At 35.6% G+C, this 21,492-nt stretch overlaps 1 protein-coding gene across 5 annotated transcripts in view; it reads left to right on the forward strand.

Moving 5' to 3' along the window:
- Positions 1-21,492, forward strand: part of LOC110371991 (tyrosine-protein phosphatase Lar) — a 361,770-nt gene that overhangs the window by 313,213 nt on the left and 27,065 nt on the right. For all 5 annotated transcript variants that reach the window (XM_064036779.1, XM_064036780.1, XM_064036782.1 and 2 more), the window contains one exon: positions 11,908-12,018. In XM_064036779.1, the coding sequence (XP_063892849.1) occupies positions 11,908-12,018 (111 nt within the window). The remainder of the gene's footprint in view (positions 1-11,907; positions 12,019-21,492) is intronic.

Genomic DNA, 21,492 nt, shown 5'->3' on the forward strand with positions numbered 1-21,492 from the left:
TATTTCGTAGCTTCGAGGTAATGGATGTAAATATTGATAGCTGTAAAAACATATCGGGCTTGCAACTCGATTTTTCAGCGCTCGTTGCAAACGCCTTTGCGGATAAGCCGGGTACGGCCTTTTGTAGTAGCTAATCGAAATTCCTTTTTTTGTTGAAACAACGTTTTTTTGAAACTGCCAACCTAAATTCTGGCGTATCTTGTAGCAACAAATTCACATATTCTATTGTTTGTACTATACAAAAGGTACGCAACTGTTGTGCCTTTTTATTTCATTTGTCTGATGTTCTAAATTGATATTAAAATTAGCTGCCAATGTTTTTAGAACTCATTCGAAATTCAAAAAATAATGACAGTTCTTCAGATTGCCAGATTAGGTTCTAATTTCAAACAGTCACATTAAAAAAAAGTACTCAAAAGCAAACTAAACTCCTTGGGACATTATTTACCTTAAACCTCCTTACTAAGCAACGGCCAATAATAATTACGTTCTCAGCTTACATTATGAAAATACAGGGAAGGTGTCACCCTTCCAACGCTGTCAGATAAACTAAGGAACATTATTATACACAGGTGCCTCTCAGTGCAGGCTTGATCGATCCACAGCTTAGTGGAACTGCTAATGGGCTCACGGATTTAAGATAATGATGCTAAATTCGGAAGGTGTGGCTTGAGTGTGGACTGTGATAGTGGAGATGTATCATTATTATTTTGTCGTCTCATTTTTGTTAAAGTCTTAACGTATTAAATATGTACCTATAACGAAGAGAGGACTAAAATATAAAAAAGCAAAATAAACATAAAATTAGGTAGGAATATTTTTGAAATCAGTTGGTATATAATGGACTCTATGTGTAAACCTATGTGAAAATAGAAAAGTATTTACCTCAATTTGTGCACATTCTAGAAAAAACATTTTGGAAAAAAAAATGGACAATGAACAGAGTAGCGATATGAACCATCGAAGAATATAATTAATTAGTAAATGAAATTAAAAAAATAACCTCTATGACATGGACCTCTTCGTAATAAACACTTAGCGAGTGATAATATAATAACATAAAAATCCTATAACAGCCCCAATTCCGCATTATGAATCAGTGCGGAAACTTCATACGGAATTAGAGAGCAGTGTGGAATGCGAGCACACAGTGTGAGCAACACATTGCTGAGAACGTCGGCTAGCGAAGCGATGTTTCTGTAACGTTCCAAAGGTTCGTGCGATCGAAACTTCGAGCAATTTGCTGTGGATTTCTATAAGCTATCTATCTGTTGTTTGGTGAACAACATTCATATAATCTTATATGGAAATTCAATCTGTTATTGAAAATCAACGGACAGATAGAGATGGATATTCATTGTAAGAACATTTTTTAAAGATTGTAGGTTAGCAATACCCGTTCATTTGAATCCATTCTATAATTACGATTATAAATAATCGATTTTAGGTCACGTCAGGTGTTTTGATTATATGTTAACATCGATATTTATTTTGTTTACATGTACTGTAATTAGGTATCTGTTTACACCGGCGATTTTAATGTCTAATTGTGTAATTGTTATTGTTGTTACTGTCTATTTCTCCTAGTGTCACTCGCTTTATCAAGTTTCGATTGACGTACCTTCAAATCAAACAAACAAAGTGGTCAGATGTAGAACTGTTATTTACTTTTTTTGGATAATATATAAGAATATACCTGTTCCATAAAACCTTATAACCAAATCACACACTATAATATTCGTCCTAAAACGAGCTACATATTAATATTAATCATTCATAAGTAGCTCCGCTCTACGTTATCGATAAACCAGTAACGACATTGCTATCGACTACTCCTGAACATAATTTCATCGATATTATATCGATGTCGTTAATCTATTTGTGTTAGAGGCTAATTTTATGGGAATAGTTGCCATTTAATTAGGTATGTTAGGTGAATTTTGTGATTATGTAGGTCGATACCTGGATTTTGTATTCGCTTATCATCGAACTGTGTAAGAAAACTATGTTATTCAGTATTGTATACTGATTTTGTTTCAAAGCATAATCCTTAGGTACCAATGGCGTAAATATTAAAGTAAATCCTAATTTATCAAAGTGATTCTTGTAAGATATACATAGGTACTCATGATGTACCCATCAAAATATTAAAAATTATTACAATATCACCTATTATTGAACAACTTTAGACTGAGTTACTAGTTACTACTTACTACTACTCATAAACAAAATTCACCCAAATAAAACACCCAGATTGTACCTTCATCACCAAGTACCTAACCTTTATTGAAAACAATATTTTTTATAATCCTGACGTAATTATAAACGTCAAGATACAATGGTTTACGGTCCATCCCATCGGTTAATGAATCCCAGTAAAACTTAGCAGAGACAATAATGGGGGTCGTGGATCTAAAGATGCTGGATGGGTCACATTTTACGAGTGCTGTAATCTTAGCATGGATGCGTCATAAAAATCACGGAGTTTGGGAACTAAAACCATAAATATTAACGTACATTCTAGATTATCTCTTTTTTCTTACCAGCTAACCCATCAAAAAGTTAGTTAGTATTTTGTATACCAAAACTCGCTTTTCACCGTGCAACTTTATACCTACGTAGAACTCTAAGCAACAATGTTCTAAGGCACCTTGGTCAATCAATCAAATCGTTTATTTTGCAGAGAATATGGGTACAAAATGATTTCGAACTTTTAAACCAAATTAAAACCCCAGATTGTACACCTTTATTCAATATTTTTTATAAGACTGACATAATTATTACAATGGTTTACGGTCCATCCCATCGGTTAATGAACCAGTAAAACTTACCAGTTGACAATAATGGGAGTCGTGGATCTAAAGATTCTGGATGGGGCTCTTTTATGATACACTTTTATGTCGAGTGCTGTAATCTTAGCATGGATGTGTCATAAAAATTACAGAGGTACCTAAAGTTGAGTTAGGTTTGTTTGCAATTTTAAAAAAATATATATACATGTATATATGGATGTAGTAAAAGCCATGTAAACTACGCACAAAAAGTAGTTTAGTAACCGAAAACAATAGCCTCAATGGGTTATCATTTTTATGTTTAAATGTATTTTACTAACTAAACTATCGGAAAATTTTATGAAAAAATACTAAATGAATTTTGAATAATCAATTTTCATGTCACCGTAAATCAAGTCTAGATTATACATCAAAAGGCTTTTTCTGATAACATTGTTTTTTAATGATTTATTACTAAAAGTTTCATGAATAATTCAGTTTTTCGTTAGGCTCAATTCGGCAAAAACTAGAACGATTGTAACCAATGCTATTTGTAATACACTTCAAGCCAGACTTCTTCACAAAGACAGAGCCTAAATGCGAAAATTATTGTAATGAACGAAATATGATAATGCTTTGTGATTCCCAGAAAATGAGCGACATTAAATGAAAAGTAGCGCAATATGACTAAAATTTCAATTCGGCGTAGGTATAAGTTGGGCTAAGTTTAACAAACTTGAGATATTTTTGGTTATTTTCTTGGAAAATTGCTTGGAACTAGACTCGTTAAATAAAAACGTATTTTTTTAAATATTTTTTAAACCAGAAAAATCGACACAAATACAAATAATTCTTTCTACAAAACGTTTCATACTAAATCCAATGGTCCAAACAAAATAAATGGAAAGAAAACTCGTACTTAAAGTTACACGGCTTGTCACGTCTTCTAGAACTGTCATTTCTGCGGTCCATCCAACATTTGCAACGGCACCACGATTGCGCTCACAGATTACGAAACATTTACATACAAATGCTGGGACCCTCAACTTTGAATGGACTACAGCCTACTGTTGTTCTAGCAAAAACCGACGCTTTACTTATTTGAACAACAATAACAGCGCTTGGGCGTACCCACGCTTGATTAAGGTCACTTGTCCTTCCTAGGTGCGCCCGCCCCTTGTCACATCCAGTGAGGATCATTTTTCTACATCTGCGGAGACGGTTGGGATTTCACATATGTGGTAGGAGGTAATATGATAATATCTAGGCCTGGATGGAGCCGTAAATTTTGGACTAAAGCTTTTATTTTAAGCGTTTTTGTAATTAATATGGTTCGTTTAGTTGTAAAGAGGGGAGTTGGATAGTGAAGTCCTTTAGGTACGACCCTTTAGTTGAATAATGTTTTGTTGAGATACACCTGTGTTATAATGTTTAAAACAAACATACATCAGCGATGTTATTCTTAGCAATCTCTATGGGATAATTATGGGAACAAAATGCAGAATTTGTTGGTTAACAAAATATCATGTTTTCGTCGTGAAATTATGCTGAAATACGAGTGAACATAAATGAAAGACAAACATAAAAACTACATATATTTCATCGAAAAAAATCAAAGCTAAAAAAGTCTTTTCACCTTCACAAAGTAAATCTAAAACGTGAAAAGAACATAAAATCAGAGCTTTCAAGCTCGATACGAGTAAGTTGTTTATCTTTTTTAGAAAAAGGTAAAAATATTCTGTAGTTTATTGAAGTAATATTTCGTCCAACTTGTACTGTGGGTTTGCGGTGAAATTTACTTTATCGGTGCAAGTTTCACGGCGGTACATATCGCTCACAGTTTAGTTTCAGAGGGGTGAGCAGAGGTTGTAGTCGCCGTAAAATTTCAGATAAAAATGGTTTAAGTTGCTGTGAAATTGTAGATTTTGTCTATTGTAAAGTGAGATTTACTTGGGTTAACTTTTAACGCGAATAAGTTTCATAAAATACTTTATATTTGAAAAGTATTCAGGTACAATATTTAATGATGCTATACTTCCTGCGTCCGTACTTTCACATTAGTTTAAGTAAACACTAAATCGTTTCACGTACATTAAACCAAAACAAACCATAAACTCCTCATACGATTCCTTATTCCAACTTCGGCGATAGATTCCGAATCCTCTTATTCATTATCGCTGCGGGCCTTCCTTTCTCCGACAGTTTAGGAACAAAGTTAAACGCCCCTACGTAATCCCCGAGCTTCCCCACACCAATAATATACGAAAATAAATCACTCACCACAATTATATTTTATGTGACATTCATTAAGACAGCGAGAGATTGTCTCATAAGTGTCTCAAGGAAATAAGATCACCTTACATCGTTTAATCAACCGCTGTGGGGCGTAAAGTAAACCTTTGCTGCTGTCCTCCCGTCCTAAGAGCTAGATTAAACGCGCCTGTGTGATAAACTTCAATGCCCATAATAACTTGAGCTTCCAAAGAAACTGACCACATTCGCGTGCGTTCTCACCTTTACACGAGCGCGAAGGAATAGGGAGACCTGTGTAAGCTGGCGGTAATATAATGCCGCAACGACCCCGCTATTCCGTCGGACGTTTATGAATAGCGCTTATTTTTCTTTTAATTACGCCCCCTGCTGTCTGTTGACGTATTTTGTCGTCACTTTGCGAGCCAACCGCACGAAGTTGGCCATTAGATTCGCCCGGAGCGACGCGGCGGAAATACATTCACCACACGTCACGCCGTGTGACGTGTTGTGTGGCTACATACACATCACTCCACTGTACTGTGTTTTGTGGTACTGCAATGTCTGTCTAGAGGTTTTATCCTCCTGTTTTAATATTTTGAAGATAATTACGCTTCAGTGGTTTTACTCTCTTCACTTATTAGTTCGGTAGCTATCTTTAAAAAAGTCGTAAGAAACTTTGTACAAGGCTTAAAGAAACTTTTTGCTTAAGCCAGTCTATAAACGTTTGATGGGTCTATAAACGGTTTTGTGGTCCAATAAAATAAGATAGAAATTATTAATTTTGCTATGATATAAACTAAAACATTTTGCTCAGAAAATCCTATTTTCCAGCGTTTACTGTTGAAATATAGACTCGTTATTTTATTCTGCAATCCTTAACGCCTGGAATGGCCCTCGAAAAACCCTATCGTGTTATAAATAACAAACTTTTATGGGCACTACCCTATTTTGTTACACAATTTGGTCACGTCAACGGATTATATTCAAGCCCACCTATATTTCGTCTAGACGGCTATCATTACCGATCTGCAATGACAAGGGTAGAAGGCATCGTTGTCAAACCGAAGCCGCCTATAGAATTTCAAGTGATTTTAATCCTGTTGATTTATTTGCAACTTAGTACATTTATTCAGAGGTTCGTTGGCTTAAAGGGTTGAATAAAGTGCGATATGAAAGAAGTATGAATGTAACTAATAACGAGAGGGTGTAGTAAATAGGAGTAGTTAATTGACGTGGCGTAGTGTATGTATGTATGTGTGTTTGTATAGAATTTGTTCAGCCGTATTGAGATTGGTTCACCGAGCAGTAAAGGCGAACAGATGCAATACTTTTCTGGGAAATAGAAAATCTTTTTAAACGGTTCTAAGTGAAAATTCTTTTATAATCTCGTGTTGGTATAAGATATAACCCAGTGTATTTTATATCAAAACTGTGTTTCTATGAATCGAGATACCTATATTATGAAAATGAGGCGAACTGAAACCCGATACAGTTTGTACAAAACAAAGTTTAAACAACAATATTTAACAAAATACTCTAACAGACACGAACTAAACTGCCAATAATCCAAATCCAAACTAAGTGATTATTTTCCATTACAATAGGGATCCGATCAAACAATCAAACCGGACCCATATCATGTAACGTCCATTAAATATCAAAATCCAATTAACAAATAACAAAATGGACGAATGTTATGCCAATCCCGTTGATCGGGCTATCTGGCCCGGATCAAGGGTTGTGCGGCCCGGATCCCGGGTTGTGTGGCCCGGATTCGGGGTTGTGCGGCCCGGATCCGGGGCGCGGCGCCGTATCAAAGAGCGTTGAAACAAGGGGCTGAAGGGCTTCTCGGCTCTACGAGGAGCCTTTGAGTTTCCGACACCTGAGCGTGTGGTACAAGTTATCAGCTGAGCGGGTTTGATTGCCTATTTATTTTTGTGCACACAAAATTATAATGTACTATTAATTCAATACGATAGGAGATATAATTGCAAAACAATGAATCAATATCGACAGTATTTAAAAAAATTACAGAGAACGGTCAGAAAAAAATATTTTGTGTATTTCATCTGTACGTCGATTCTATAAAATTCAGACAACAACTCGCATTTCACTGCGCTATTCACTCTCACTTCGCATTCGGTTCAAAACGTTCTAAAAGTCATCTCATACTTTATCTGTCAAAATCTCGAGTTTAATTTAGTTCAACTCGCAAACACGCTCGCAAGAGTAGCGCTATGTACGTATTCGCGAGATGCGAAGTTAAGAATGAAGTCTTACAGAATCTCACCACTGGTTTCTTAGCCGCTATAAAACTTAGCCAGAACTTTATTCATACCTACTTCTGCATAGGAAACAAACCAACAAGTACTTAATTAGTTTTACTGGACCTTCATTCTAACCAACACTAAAACATTTTTGTAAACAACCATTTCTTCAAAAAAAAAAGCTTCTACGACAATTTTTTGTTCTTACTTTACTAACAACCAAATGGACAGCACTATACGCCCAAAAAAGTACAATACATACGTACCTTAATTAATGTACGTACCTGTTGAAACAGTAGCTGTGACTAAAACAAAGAAAGCCTACATTCCAGGGTTTTAGGCTGACACGTATAAAGATAGATACGGTTTTGCACGGTTCCATTACGGTACACTAGGATTTTCTTTGTTCAAACCTGCTATTTGAGTCACATACCGCAGGCGTTGTGAGTGAATATCTAGTCTTCGAAACGGCATTCTTAATTCGAAACATTGTTCTGATTGGTCCTTTGAACTCAAAGTAGGTTTTAATCTCGGTCTGGTCTATGTAGTATTGTCAAAACCTGGACAAGGTTGATTAAAAGGTTAGTTTACAGAATTCTATGTAAGACTGATGTGACTACAGCCAACCATTACGGTCTAAGGATCTTAGTCGACATACATACCTTCATCTAATGCGTAATATATTAGATATTGTAGGTTATTTTTATTTAAAAAATACAGCATCCAAAATCATCCAAACCAATTGTTTCTTTTCTTGTTGCTATCAATAGAATAGCTTATTCTGGTGTATTTAAAAAGCAATGAGCAATAATTCTTCAAACATATAAGTTAAGAAGAGATATTTTTTAAGACATTTGTCCTTTAATCTTACACCATACGCTAAGATATAAAGCTTTGGGGCCCGCGATGGTCGAGTGCGCGATCTTTTTTATTTCGATGCGTTTCATTCAACACACTCAAAAGGATTTACTTTTCCTCTATCAACAATATCGATTACGTTTTGTACTAAAATCCATAAAAGATTTGTTTGTGTATTTTGTTTACCTTTGGGCTTAAAACGGCTGATAAGGGAATTAACTTAAAGTGCAGTGATGTGGAATTTTATGTTCTTCATGTCAAAAGATTCGGGAACAGACATAGCTATCCAATTCATGAATTACTTTAAAATCCTGTATTGAGCGCAGGCCATCAAATCTGTGGGATTGTTCGGAAGAGTTACTGCGGCCCTGGTGCATAAATGGCTCCAGAAAAACAAAGACGGGTTTCAGTCTGGCACTCGTCATCTGATGACCCCTAAAAAGACCAAATCAAATATCAGGCAAGACATGAAATACTGACACTATTTACTGAATTCCTTAATATTGAAATGATAGATTCCTCTACACCTGGTAGCTACTCCATAAAGCAGGTGTTATTTCTCATATTCCTTAGTGTAACATAAATGTCCGTTTTGATACGAACGTGTGAACTGAAGGATGTTTTTCTTTGTTGCTAAGTCATTCACAAATTGTTTCTTTTTTTTTCAAAAAGATTTTATTTCGACATGGTTCAGTCATTACAATATTCGACTTATGGTACTTAGCTATGATTCAAACAATTAAATAAAACTTAAATGTAGTTTACTCGCAGCCCCGATATTATAATAGGAACAGATATTATAATAGGAACAATAAAAGCGCTACCACTAATGGTAGCGCTTTTATTGTTTAGGTATCCTCACTACTGATCCTCATAACACTTGACACCAAAATGGCGGCCACAAATAGCGACCAATAAGAGCAATTGTCTCAAATTCAAGAAACAAACGACCTTCGTCAGTTAGCGACCAAGCAATCGTCGGCTGTCACGAAACCCCCAAATCCCGCCACGTACGGATCCCGGGCTAGTTTTATTTCATTACCGGACAAAATGCCCTGGGATTCCCCGGGATTTTGGCGCCCAACATGGGACTGACAGGTTCAGTTATGATTTTCATTTTCTCGCATCAAAATGTCGTTGTTTCTTGTGAGTGTAAACCGCAAATGATAGTTTGTAAATAGGTGTCTTTAAATAATCATAACATACATAGGTGTTCTAACCCCCATGGATACGACTTTTATTTATGTCATCCATATACCACTATCAGATCTCTTTCCAAAATGCGATTATTCCCACGAAACTTCCGTAAGACCTCATGTGAAAAGTCAACCAAACACGTTAATACCAAAACATAACATAACCGCCTTCGAAGATTCAAAGCCAACCCTTTATATAATTTGTGAATACACGACCCAACTTCGTAGTACATTTGTCGAAACTATACCGTCCACGTACGACCTTGTTACAGCGCGTTTCATCGTAATTACATTTTCTTTGTGAGAGACTGTTCGTATACAGTTTTTTCGAACCCTACCAGTTTTCGGAAAGTCTCTCTCCAGCCTGTATGCACGCGCAAAAAGAGGATGCATTTTATCGCGGACTTTTAGCCCGTTGGGAGGTGTTTAAATATGGAATTCTTGTTTTTGGCCAGTGTTATGAATGAAGACAGAAAAAAGTTTGTTTAATTAAGTTATTATTGTTGGTATTTTTTAAATTAGTGGGAATTTTAGACAAAGGATTAGGTGTATTGTGTCCTTTTCCATATTTTATGCCGATACCAGGAACATAATATAGTGTTATAAAATGTTTTCCTCGAAATCTTCACCCACACATACACAGATTGAAAAAAAGCTAAGTCATTCCATCACATATTGGATATCAGCGTATTATTTTGGTATAAATTATTCACCAATTTCGAGGAATGTGAACGATTTTGTTTTACGACATAACATTTACGAAACAAATGACTCACTACATACTATTATTTCTTAGAAACTATGAATACAAAACTTCTTTCCCAAAATGTTTTATTGGTGTTCATAAAAATCTTATCAAATGAATGTAAAGGCCATTTATCACAGGAGTAATCCTTACTCATATTAGAACTGCCAAAAGAAGCTTTACCTGTCAGCCTGTCTGTCTTTCTAGCTAAAACCAATGCACTTATGCAATAGATGGAACCTCAGGCCTTCTTGAATCTTTTCTTTCAATAATTCTGAGAACTGCGCACACAATCTCTTACTCGTTACTTTAAGCTCTCCTGTAAATTCGCACAAAATTCCTGTCTAAAACTAAGATGAACCCAAGCAAGGATAAAAAGGAGAATACTATAATTACATAGAACTCCATCCTTTGCTCTTCCGTAGCCAGATAAAAATACGTTTGACTAACTTCATGCCCGCTTCACCCGCCTGGGTCCAAAGTTTTGACATACTGACATCAAAGCAACTTTATTTTGTATTCCATTGGAACCACGTATGATTTTAGAGGAAAAACCACTTTATTTTCTGGGCTATAGAGTTGGTTTTTCTGAGGTGCTTTGCAAAGACCATCGGAGCAGATAGATCGCCATATTATTCTTCTATTGTGTTAGAAGAAAGGTTAGCTTATACTTGTTTATTAAGCCCTGACCTCGGTGGGTCAATCAATATTTTTATGGCACAGCCTTTGGCAAACATTGTTCGTTAAAAAAGAAGATTTTGTAATTAGGGATTCATTTATATAGGAAAATGGATCGACCTTCATTACGTATAGATTTATATCCATTGCATTTAATCGATATGGTCTCCCACTATTTTCATTCACACTAAAAATTAACCCACCAAAACAACCCTTCATCGACCCCTTAAAACATCCCCTTAAAATTAATTTACTCCAAAATGAACAATACTTAACTGAACAAACAGGTGTTTCGCATCGGAATTCGACTTAATAACCTTAATATCCTCTATGAAGCACTATAAAGGCCCCCTAGAGCGTCGGGACCTCTGACCAGTCCCTAATGGCTTCCCTCTTTCCCTCTGCCGCTGTTATTAGACTATAAATCTTTGTATATGTTTAGCGTGGCGTGAATAAAATACCTTTTAAGACGCCCTCCCAGTGTTGCTAGTAATTTGCGTGTAAGCGTTTTTGTAATATTTTTTTTATCGATGTTGGTAGTTTTTGGGGTGATTTTTGGGTCTTGGAGGATTGGTAAAACATTAGATTTTTGGACATGGTGAATTGGAATTTGTGATGTTTGCTTTTAAAGCCTTTTTTGCAAGATAGGGTTTCTCTTCAAAGCTTAACCTCAAGGGTTATTTGTAAATAAAACTTAGTACAAATAAAACGTTTCTTCTCAAACTTTCTACAAGATTCTAGTTTTCTTATTTTTAACACAAAGCACACAATAAATTCAAAAATAAATCCTTTTGCCGCAGACCAGTGAACCGTTAAGCAAAAAAGAAAAACTTAGATGTTCCCTTTTATTGTATACTCTTACAAACTAACAGCCTACATATTACTTCAAAAAGACACATTAGGTGGCCTATATTTTATTGTGGGCCGACCTCAATGCTTAGAGAGAAAAGCTTAGACCACTGAAGCGGACTGGACCGACCGTGCCTCGAGGGACCCCCAACTTAGATACTATTACAATATTTACGACATTAATGTATTTCCATGTACTACATCACATTCTCAAAGTGTTCTAGGATTTCTGCACAGTCACGCTCCTACTATTTTAGAGAAATAACAAGATATATGTTTGTCTCTCTCAGGTACACTGCAAATCGTGAAGAGTGAAGAGGAGGACCATGGAAAGTTCGAGTGCGTCGCGGAAAACTCCATCGGGACTGAGTTCTCAAAGCCTACCGTGCTGTATGTCAAAGGTAAGTGGTTTGACCTTTTATCTAGCAGCGATAAGTGATCATCTCCCTTTAAAGCAGTCTCTTTAATTAGCTGACAAGATGATACCTTAAACTTCAAAGTCCCAGACAGCCAAAAGTGGTTTTCCTTATTTTAAAATGAATTCCAGATTAAAATTTCAAATATTCTCGTCGGAGACCCACCTAATATTTATTCTAGTAACTGACCCTTACTCCTCTGTACAACTAATTTAAATAACCGCAAAACCACTTACAGGCTACAAATCTTAGATATCATTCCAAATAGGTCAGACCGCATCAGTCCTTCGAAACTCGGACCTTTGCGGTCAAATTACTTAATGATCACCCATTAATGTTCTCACGCGACCATCATTACGATAAACAAGGATACAACATACAACTTGCCCAACATCAGAGAGAGAGGTCCGCAGTCATTTGTCTATAAACCAAGCATAGTTTGTCGTTAGTTAAGGGGGAGTTCAAGCGGAAATATTTGAAACAAAATGAGGGCGTTCAGAATTTTCTACTGAATAATAAATTGTACCTTAAATTGGGAGCGCTCTAAAATTTATGTGCTAGTTATCGCTTAATTTGAAAGGCATTCCTTTGGTTTGTAAGGCTAGCTGGTTTATGATTTACCTAATTTGAAATATTTAGGGACTATTGAAATATGTATTTGTTGGCTAGCTTTGTAGCCATTAAAATCTATGATAATCGACTCGCCTATTTACACATAGACCTTCAACATTTACCTACATTTTATCGAAATGGGTCACAAATGGTTCCAACACTTAGAAAGTAGAGCACATATTACAGTCGCAGATATAATAATATTCACAATATATTTGCTAGATAACGTCGCGTCCCCATCCCGTCCCGTCCCCGTCCCGTCCTCGTCTCGTCCCCGCTCTCCTACCGTCCGCATGTCGCCGCTAACTTTCATACACATTTAGATAAAACGGGACCGATTGCATTGTTAAATAGTTGTAAAGGTACGAACAACCTTGTGCTAGACTTTCACGCGTTTGACGATATTCCTATTTCAAAGACCGAGCATTACCGAATTATAGTAATTTAGTAATTCCTTTAAATGATAAGCAGATGGTATCGAAAAAATATATCATGATTTTTGGTACAACATATTTTTAAGATTTGATAGATATGTTACAAGGGTGTTTACACAAAGTTATCTCAGAACTGTACCAGATTTCTACCGCAAAGAATTCGCAGAATCCGTGCAGCAATTTAAGAAGATTCTCCCGGTATTTAAACCTAAAGAAACTTAACTTTTAAAAGGTAATTCCAAGAAATTGTAATGAAGCATTTTGCTATTTCAGTATTGTCATTCGCGTGTCTTCCACCAATAGAATTGAGCATTCCAGTGCAAGTTAGCCACTTTAGTTGGACAACTTTTGGCGATAAAACGAAGTGGCCAATTCATATGGACTTGCATATGTGAACACGCTCTTATCTGTTAACGAAACTTTTCTAATAAGCATTTGTCTTGTCACAATGTAGTTGTATGTACAAAAGTGCATGAGATTTTTATAAAAAACAATTTTTCGTATAAAATGTTCGTACTATTCTGTATAAGTATTTATTTAGTCAGAGGAATTCGAAAGAAAACATTGTGAATTTAAAACAAACCGCATATTCGAAATCCCAGTGAAATCATTCTAGATAAATGATTAGACCAAGTTACAAGCAGAAGCGAATAAGAATCAAACGGGATATACATATACCAATGCTTGATTTTATACATAAAATACATATATGTTTTAAATAATACTGTATCACACAAAAATACAAGCTAGCTTTCCCGGATTTGCTCGGGTATAAATATTATATTTATGTACTTACTACCTCTTGAATCCACTATTTAAAAAATCCAGATCATAATCCGGTGCGTGGTTATGAAGATCTAAGCATACATACGATAGACAGCGTGAAGCGACTTTGTTGTATACTATGCAGTGGTTTCTCGTTTGTCATAAAACGCAATTGCTATGAATGATAATCACTTATAATTTTGCAACAGCATATACTACTCAAGACTTGCTACATAAAGAATCAAGCCACCCAAAGAATAGTCAGAACTTAATAAAAAAACTTCAAAGGGATAAAAATAAAAAGTATTTGCTAAACTTAAACCACACGACAATACCAATGTAAGAAAACTCTCTGTAGTCAGTGAATCTTATTGAATTAGTTGGCAACTTGACGAAAAGGGACCGCGGATTATTCTCGTCTTGCAACGATTGCTTTTTGTTTTTATAAAAACGCGTTGGACTCGTGCACGAAGGGTTCCGTACCATTATTTATAAAAAGGACAAAAAATCACGTTTGTTGTATCGAAGCCCCCCAAAATATTTATTGAATTCTAGTTTTCAGTTCATTTTTTGTTATAGCGGCAACAAAAATACACCATCTGTGAAAATTTTAGCTCTCTAACTATCACGGTTCATGAGATTTAGCTTGGTGACAAACGGGCGGATGGACGGACAGATGAGCGAAAACAATAGGTTCCCGTTTTACCCTTTGGGTACGGAACACTAAAAAAACTCTCTCTTTGTTATTCATGTTTCGTTTAAAATCTTCCAGTAGTTTATTAATAACGTCGTCTACTAAGAAGTTTGTTCTTTCTTTTGTTTTGTTTTTGAAATTCATTGTTTTCTTGTTCCATAGCGTTGCTGTAAAATATTTGATCTCTTTCTCTTGAAACTGTGTCGGAATTACATGTGCAGTTGTTTCAAGAAATTTTAATTTGGTATGATACTGTTTTACCCAACTCCCAAGAAGAGTCATATTTTTGTAAATGCATTTCCACTTCTACAAATTTTGAAGCGTAAACATTTATTTATATATGTATAAACAGTTTTCTATCATCATTCTCCGAGCCTTTTTCCGAACTATGTTGGGGTCAGCTTGCAGTCTAACTATGAACTTCTTTCTATGAACATTATAATTTTCTTTAGCTCCAAGCAAGGCAGTTTGAAAATGAAACATAATTAACCAACAAATACAAAGCTAATTCACTATAAAGGTAATAATTGATATTTATTCTCATAATAAATCAAATGCTTCGACATGAAAACAGCGGGCCTTTCAAAGAACAACAATGACTTCCAAAGTCCTTACCAAGGTTCCCTCGATTTATTATTGTAATATACACTGAAGTATTGTTTATCGATGTTAAGTCAGCCGAACTGATAGTTAAACAGTCAAACTATAGTTGACTGAATGTGGTTTTCGATGATAACCGCTTATTTCGTTTGAGTTTGCTCTCTGTATTGTTATTTGTAAGGGTGCGGGTTGCTTCATAGGCGGAGCGTTTACGCTATATTATTACGCCTATCTTTGAAGTAACAGATTACATACTTCATAGTAAAGATTTTTATATGTTAGTGATTTTATACATTAGATAAGATTAGATTATTCTTTATTGTTCACTACAAATAGTGAATTCTAATTATTTTATGTGTATTTTTAAATACCAACCCCAACATAGTTTGGAAAAGGGCTTGGAGATGATGATGATGATTTTTAAAAAGGGTTTGATCACAATTATTTACATTATGTAATTGAAATACACATACAATAATTTTGTAATGCACTTCTTGTTTTACTTATGTGCAATCCAGTGCTTACAAATCAGTTGGAATACTATTTCCTATTCTACTAAAGCTACCCGCTACCGCTCATGCAATGTGTCTCCGTCTTAAACACCGATCAATCTTTCGGTTATCGATTCATCCTTCGACTACAACTATCTTCGAAATTACAGTGGACCTCCAGTCGTGATCAAGTACCGCGTTCACTGTCATCTCGGCACCCTAATGAGCTTCACATTGATTTCGCATTAACAAAGGAATCATAACGTTGATAAATTAATTTTAAACCATCAATAATGACAAAAAAGACAAAGATTGATTTGAAAGATCATTTTTTAGGGATTGAGATGAAACTGAAACGTTAAATTGGGGATTTTAAAGAACTTTAGCTATTACATATTATGGGTAGTCAGAAGCCAGAAAGTCTGACAACCAATCTTACAAGGTGTATCGGGTTGCCCAATAGGTAACTGGGTTGAGGAGGTCAGATAGGCAATAGTTCCACGTTAAACACTGGCCCCCAGCTGCTTCCAGTTAGACTGGAAGCCGACCCCAACATAATTTGGAAATGACTACTGATTAATATTTAACTGAAAATGCGACCTTAGGCTAGCATTGATAGTTTTTTTGCAACTAAAATCTATAAGAAAAACTGGTTGTGTCTGAAAATATGTCAATAAGAAAAAATATGCTAGAGTTGGAATAAACATTGGGTCATAGATGCTATTTCCAGAATAGCCGCTCTGGGCGGTTTAGGTCAAATGGCAGACGCTCTCTGTATAAAATTCAGTCCCGTTTTACATCTATATCTAGACTGAAACCTGACCTCAACCTAGTTGGAAAAAAGTTAACCGAATTCAGACTAAAATTAATAATGATTCACTTGAAAATATGTGGTACTGGAAATGTCATAAAAATGACAAACATTTGACGATTCCGCAAAGTTGTATTCGCGGAAATAGTCGTATTAAATTATATTTGGAGTACTGTTCAAACAAATACTCCGAAGTTTCTACATGAAACCAACAAAACCATACCGTATACTTAGTAGTTAAATATTTGTCGTAAAAACAGTAATGAAAATTAATGAAATTTTGGAAAAAATACTTACCTAAAGTAAGTTTTAGAAATCGAATGGAAGGTGAAGGGTAGTGTGTCTGCGGGTTGTTCGAAAGATATACCGCGGCCCTGGTACATAAAAGGCCTATGACGGAACACGACGGTTTTTAGTCAGTAAGAGTCTGACACTCCCTCACCGCTGCTAACCCACAGCGGGAGGGGTCATTTGATGATTTTTGACGTCGTTAAAAAAAAAGGGTAGTGTGTTATGTACCGTAATTTTTAGTGACAGGTTCTCAAAATGATGTCCTATAAGAAAGAGGTAGATATGTGTCTTACCGTCACCTACATTTTCAATAAACAGCACACATATTCTAAATCAATCCCCGTAAGTATGTGAGTATAATTTACCTTAACCAATTTAACACGAGTCGTATAATTCCCGCCTTTCTGTCGCTCGTGACATTGACAGAGGTTTCCAAGCGATCACGTTAAAAATAACGCCCTTTTTTGCCTCTGAATCTAAGCCACGGATATAAACTGTACGTTTTTGAATAGGTAATCTTTAGAAAAACTTCCTATTAGTTAGTATTTTGGATACATAACGATAGTATTGTATTTAAGATTATTTTGCAGTAATTTGTAATATAACATAACTAATTTGCGCACCCGGATCAAACTAGTCTAAAGGTAGCGTAGTCCATAAACCTTCCTTAGAAAAAGAACGGGCTATCTAACACGGCAAATAAATTCAAGTCCAATTATTAATGCTGTAAAGTCTGTTGCCTACCTTATTAAAACTACCTTACAGTGTAATGTTTTCAAGATGGTCCAGTTGTTGCTAAAATTAGCGCATTCAAATAAATACACAAATAACTGAAATTGTACGTCCAATCCTTCCCTCAAATCACAGAAAAGGCTCAATCAAAACAGCAGACTGTCGTTCCACAGTGACACATATCACGTGTCTACGCAAACGTTCCTTTCCACGCAAACTCCTTGTTTTTGCCCACCTGGCCTCCCGTCACTCAATCACATTTTTATTTTGCACCGTTCCGTTTCACTCATGGCCGTTTATTTGCGTATGGTAACGTTTTTGTTCTGAAGACTGAATTATCTGACGTTGGGTCATTGGTTAGGTATTATGATGATATTTTTAGACGAGAGAGGAGAGGAAGTCATAAAGTTTTTCTTTTTCGTAAAATGGAACGACATAGATTAAGATTGGCATTATATTTATCATGTTTCTTTCTATCTTATAACAATATTATTATCGCCTGTCTATCGATTTGTCAATAAAATTAGGAAGTCTTGAATTGCGTAAAAAGATCATTTGAAAATGATTTTTAGTTTATAACATTTATTAGGCTCGTCAATTGAAAAACAGTCGTCGGTTAGACTGGAAGCCGACCCCAACATAGTTGGGAAAAGGCTAGACTGATGACGTTTATACTGTCGAACTTGGGCCATAGTGTCATATTAGTACTGGTAATCAGTCAACCATTGAAGTTTGATTCGACCACCTGCAATCATGACGTCAAAAATCATATTGAATATCATTTATAATTCAATACCATTGGCATGACTGTAATAATGTCTCCTGAATTATGATAAATGACCTCGTAAACGTATTTTTCCATAACTTACGCATGTACGGTGAAATGCAGTACAATTTTAAGGACTACAACTAAAATTTTCACCTCCTGTAAAATTGTATTTTATTAGGTTTGGCAAAATTTTCAAACATCATGACTTAAAAATCCTTCACACACATATCATAAATTAAACCTAAAGAAAAATGATCTGAAGAAATATTATTTAACATTAGACGTCAGCTTCTGTCTTCCAAATCCGTAGTAATAAGGTCAGCCAGACCGAAATCTGAGGACGAAATAAAGGCATAAAGACAGACATATTACTACCGGCCAGTCGCCTTACCTCCATTTTGGTCCCACTAATAAGGTTGTAGGCGTAAAACAGAACTTATTCATGCTGTAGCTGGCTGGAAGTTTATAACGTAACACAGCTGTCATCGGTATTAAAAAGAAAGTATGTTATCGTTGGAGTGGCGGTAATCTGTCGTCATTTGCAGCTGATATTTTGACGAGAGAGGACGTGCTTAATGTAAGTTGATCTTTTAATTTGAATGCATTATAGTGACCTATTTTAGCAATTATCCAACACATTTCACTCACTTCGGGAGAGGACTACTTTCGCACCCATTTGAAAAGCGGTTTATATGTTAATCTGATGCATTAGTTAGGTACATTATTCCCCACGAATATCTGTTCATCCTTTTGCAGGTGAAGAACCCCAACAAACATACACACTCACAAACTTTCACCTTTATAATATTACTATGATGATATCAGAATTAAATCCCCAAACTAATAAAAGTACTATCAAAACATTCCCAGAAATTAACGCAAGCCAGATAAGTGATGTGAAACGCTCAGAACGCTCTCACGTTGTTCGCTCGTCCTAAAAAAGCAAAGGTCCGTCTCCGCTCCGCTCGCTCCAACTAATTTTAATTAATCGTGGAAACAAAGTAGCGAAGCGTTCCGGAAACGTTTTGAATAAAAGAATAATAATTTCCTAGCAGGAATGAGGGGAGGTGGCCTAAGTGCTAGGAAATAGCGGACATTAATATAATTATTGCGGAGTGGAAGATTTTAGTTCGCGCCTCGTTTCAATGTTGTTGTTTTTCTTGCTTTGGTTTGTGGCGTTATGGTAGTTTGGGAGCAACCAAGCTTGGCTTGAGAGCTTTATACCTACTTCTTTTAGTGTTTTTTCTATTCTTACGTCAAAAGCAAGCATTTATTACTATTTAAAGTTAAGTAATTAAAAGATTTACTCACCTTCTTCAATAAAGGTACCCACTTTTTAGACCATTCGATTCTCTTCCCCATTTCCTTCCCAAGTTCTCTCCGCTCATAACTCCTCACTAAGTCCGTCTTGGCATTGCTGTCAGTGAGGAATGGGTACCACAGATCGTGAGTACCCCCCCCCCACCCTCCCTTGTCTCACCTTAATTAAACCACGTCTAATGCCACAGTAGTCCAAACTAGTGGTTTTTTTGTCGTACAAGCTCCTTACACTTAGTAATATAGATGTTTTTTCTTCATTCTCTGAGAGGATAAGAAAATTGCCCGCTTTTAACCTGTGTTGTCTTAGTTGTTCTGTTAGTTTTAGCGTTGTAGTAATATTATTTTATTCTTAGCGGAGTGGAACATGGAGTTTTTTAGAATATAAAAAACAAATCAGATAATGCGGACTTGAACCTTTATTTTATTTAAATCTCTCTCTTATCAATCTCTTAAATAGAGTGGGCATTTAACTGCCCATAAACTAATAAATAAAAAAAAACATTAAAAATAAAACAGCAAAACGCAATTTATTTATTTATTCAATTAACTTTATACAATTCCTTTTTTATATCCTACACTCATTCATCGCCGCACATAAAAGTCATTGCTGATGGCAAAAACATGGTAACCAACTGCAAGGAAATACGGCTCTATTTCCGAGTTCCCAAGAATATTATGAGTACTTAATCGAGCACCTGCGCTTGAAATTTCGTACTTTACTACATTTAATGCTTTCTGACAACTTGGACATTGTAATCTGTTCTACTGTGAACGTTTTCCGCCATTTTGCGGAGTATCGGTGGTGTTATTTGATGAAATTGTCACTTAAATTGGGTTAAGAAGTTGTTTTTGTGAAGATATGTTTTGAAAATAATTTTGTAATTTTTGAGAAATAATTGAAGTATTTACCCCAAAATAATGTATTAAATAAGTAGTTTGTATATGGTTATTATTAAAACCAGTTGTCATATACATTAGGGGGTATATAATTAGAAACAGTACCTACAACACATAAAATGGGCTAGGATTTCTAGGAATGCGTTTGTCAAAAACAATGACATGATGTAGTTTTTGGTTTATCGTCCAAAGGCTAATTTATTTTAGTTGCAAAAAGTATTAAAATGTAATCCTCGAATATCAAACTGAATAAATAGTAGCACGAGATATCAACTAAAAATATTTTATGATTTAAAAAATGATCAGTTAGGTACAGTCAGAAAGAGACTAATTACTGATACTCGGAAAATGCAGTATAAGTCCGTGCTATTTTTAACAAATATTGTGTCATTCGTAGAATTGCTAATCAACAGACTTTAAAACAGAAACTCAATGTACGGATTAATGAAGCATTTTCAAACATGTAATTTATGTCCGTGCCAAGCCGGGGCAGGTTTCTAGTCATAGTTTAAATCAGTTTATTTATGTATTACTAGCATTCACCCTCTTCCTGAAGGTTACTTCCCGCACCCGGATAAAAGTGGCCTGTGGATACCTATGTTATTCTGATGTACTTCTAAGCCTATAAAATATTGCCAAATTTCATCAAAATCTGTTCAGCCGTTTTCGCGTGAAGAAGTAGCAAACATACACATACATACTCACAAATTTTCGGCTTTATAATATTAGTATGATGTGATCAAACTGATGAACCATTTTGGTATAGGCACCAGGATAGCAGCCCAGACTAGGAGATAGGAGGTAATTGATAGCCGCTCGCCACAAATTGGCCTCATGGAGACGATTCGGAGATACATGGTCATCCCAAGTCATTCTTGCTTGTTTGGGCAATAATAGTTGAAACTGTGGTTAATTTATTGCAATGATTTATCCAAATAATTAGCAATTTTGGCATTAGATCTTCCTTAAGTTTGTATTCGTACAATTGTTAAGAAGCTATGGTTTTCCGAAACTAGCTACTACTAGACTTTATGATAGTCAAA

This window comes from Helicoverpa armigera, chromosome 11 (assembly GCF_030705265.1).
Source record: "Helicoverpa armigera isolate CAAS_96S chromosome 11, ASM3070526v1, whole genome shotgun sequence".
In the NCBI taxonomy this organism is placed as follows: domain Eukaryota; kingdom Metazoa; phylum Arthropoda; class Insecta; order Lepidoptera; family Noctuidae; genus Helicoverpa; species Helicoverpa armigera.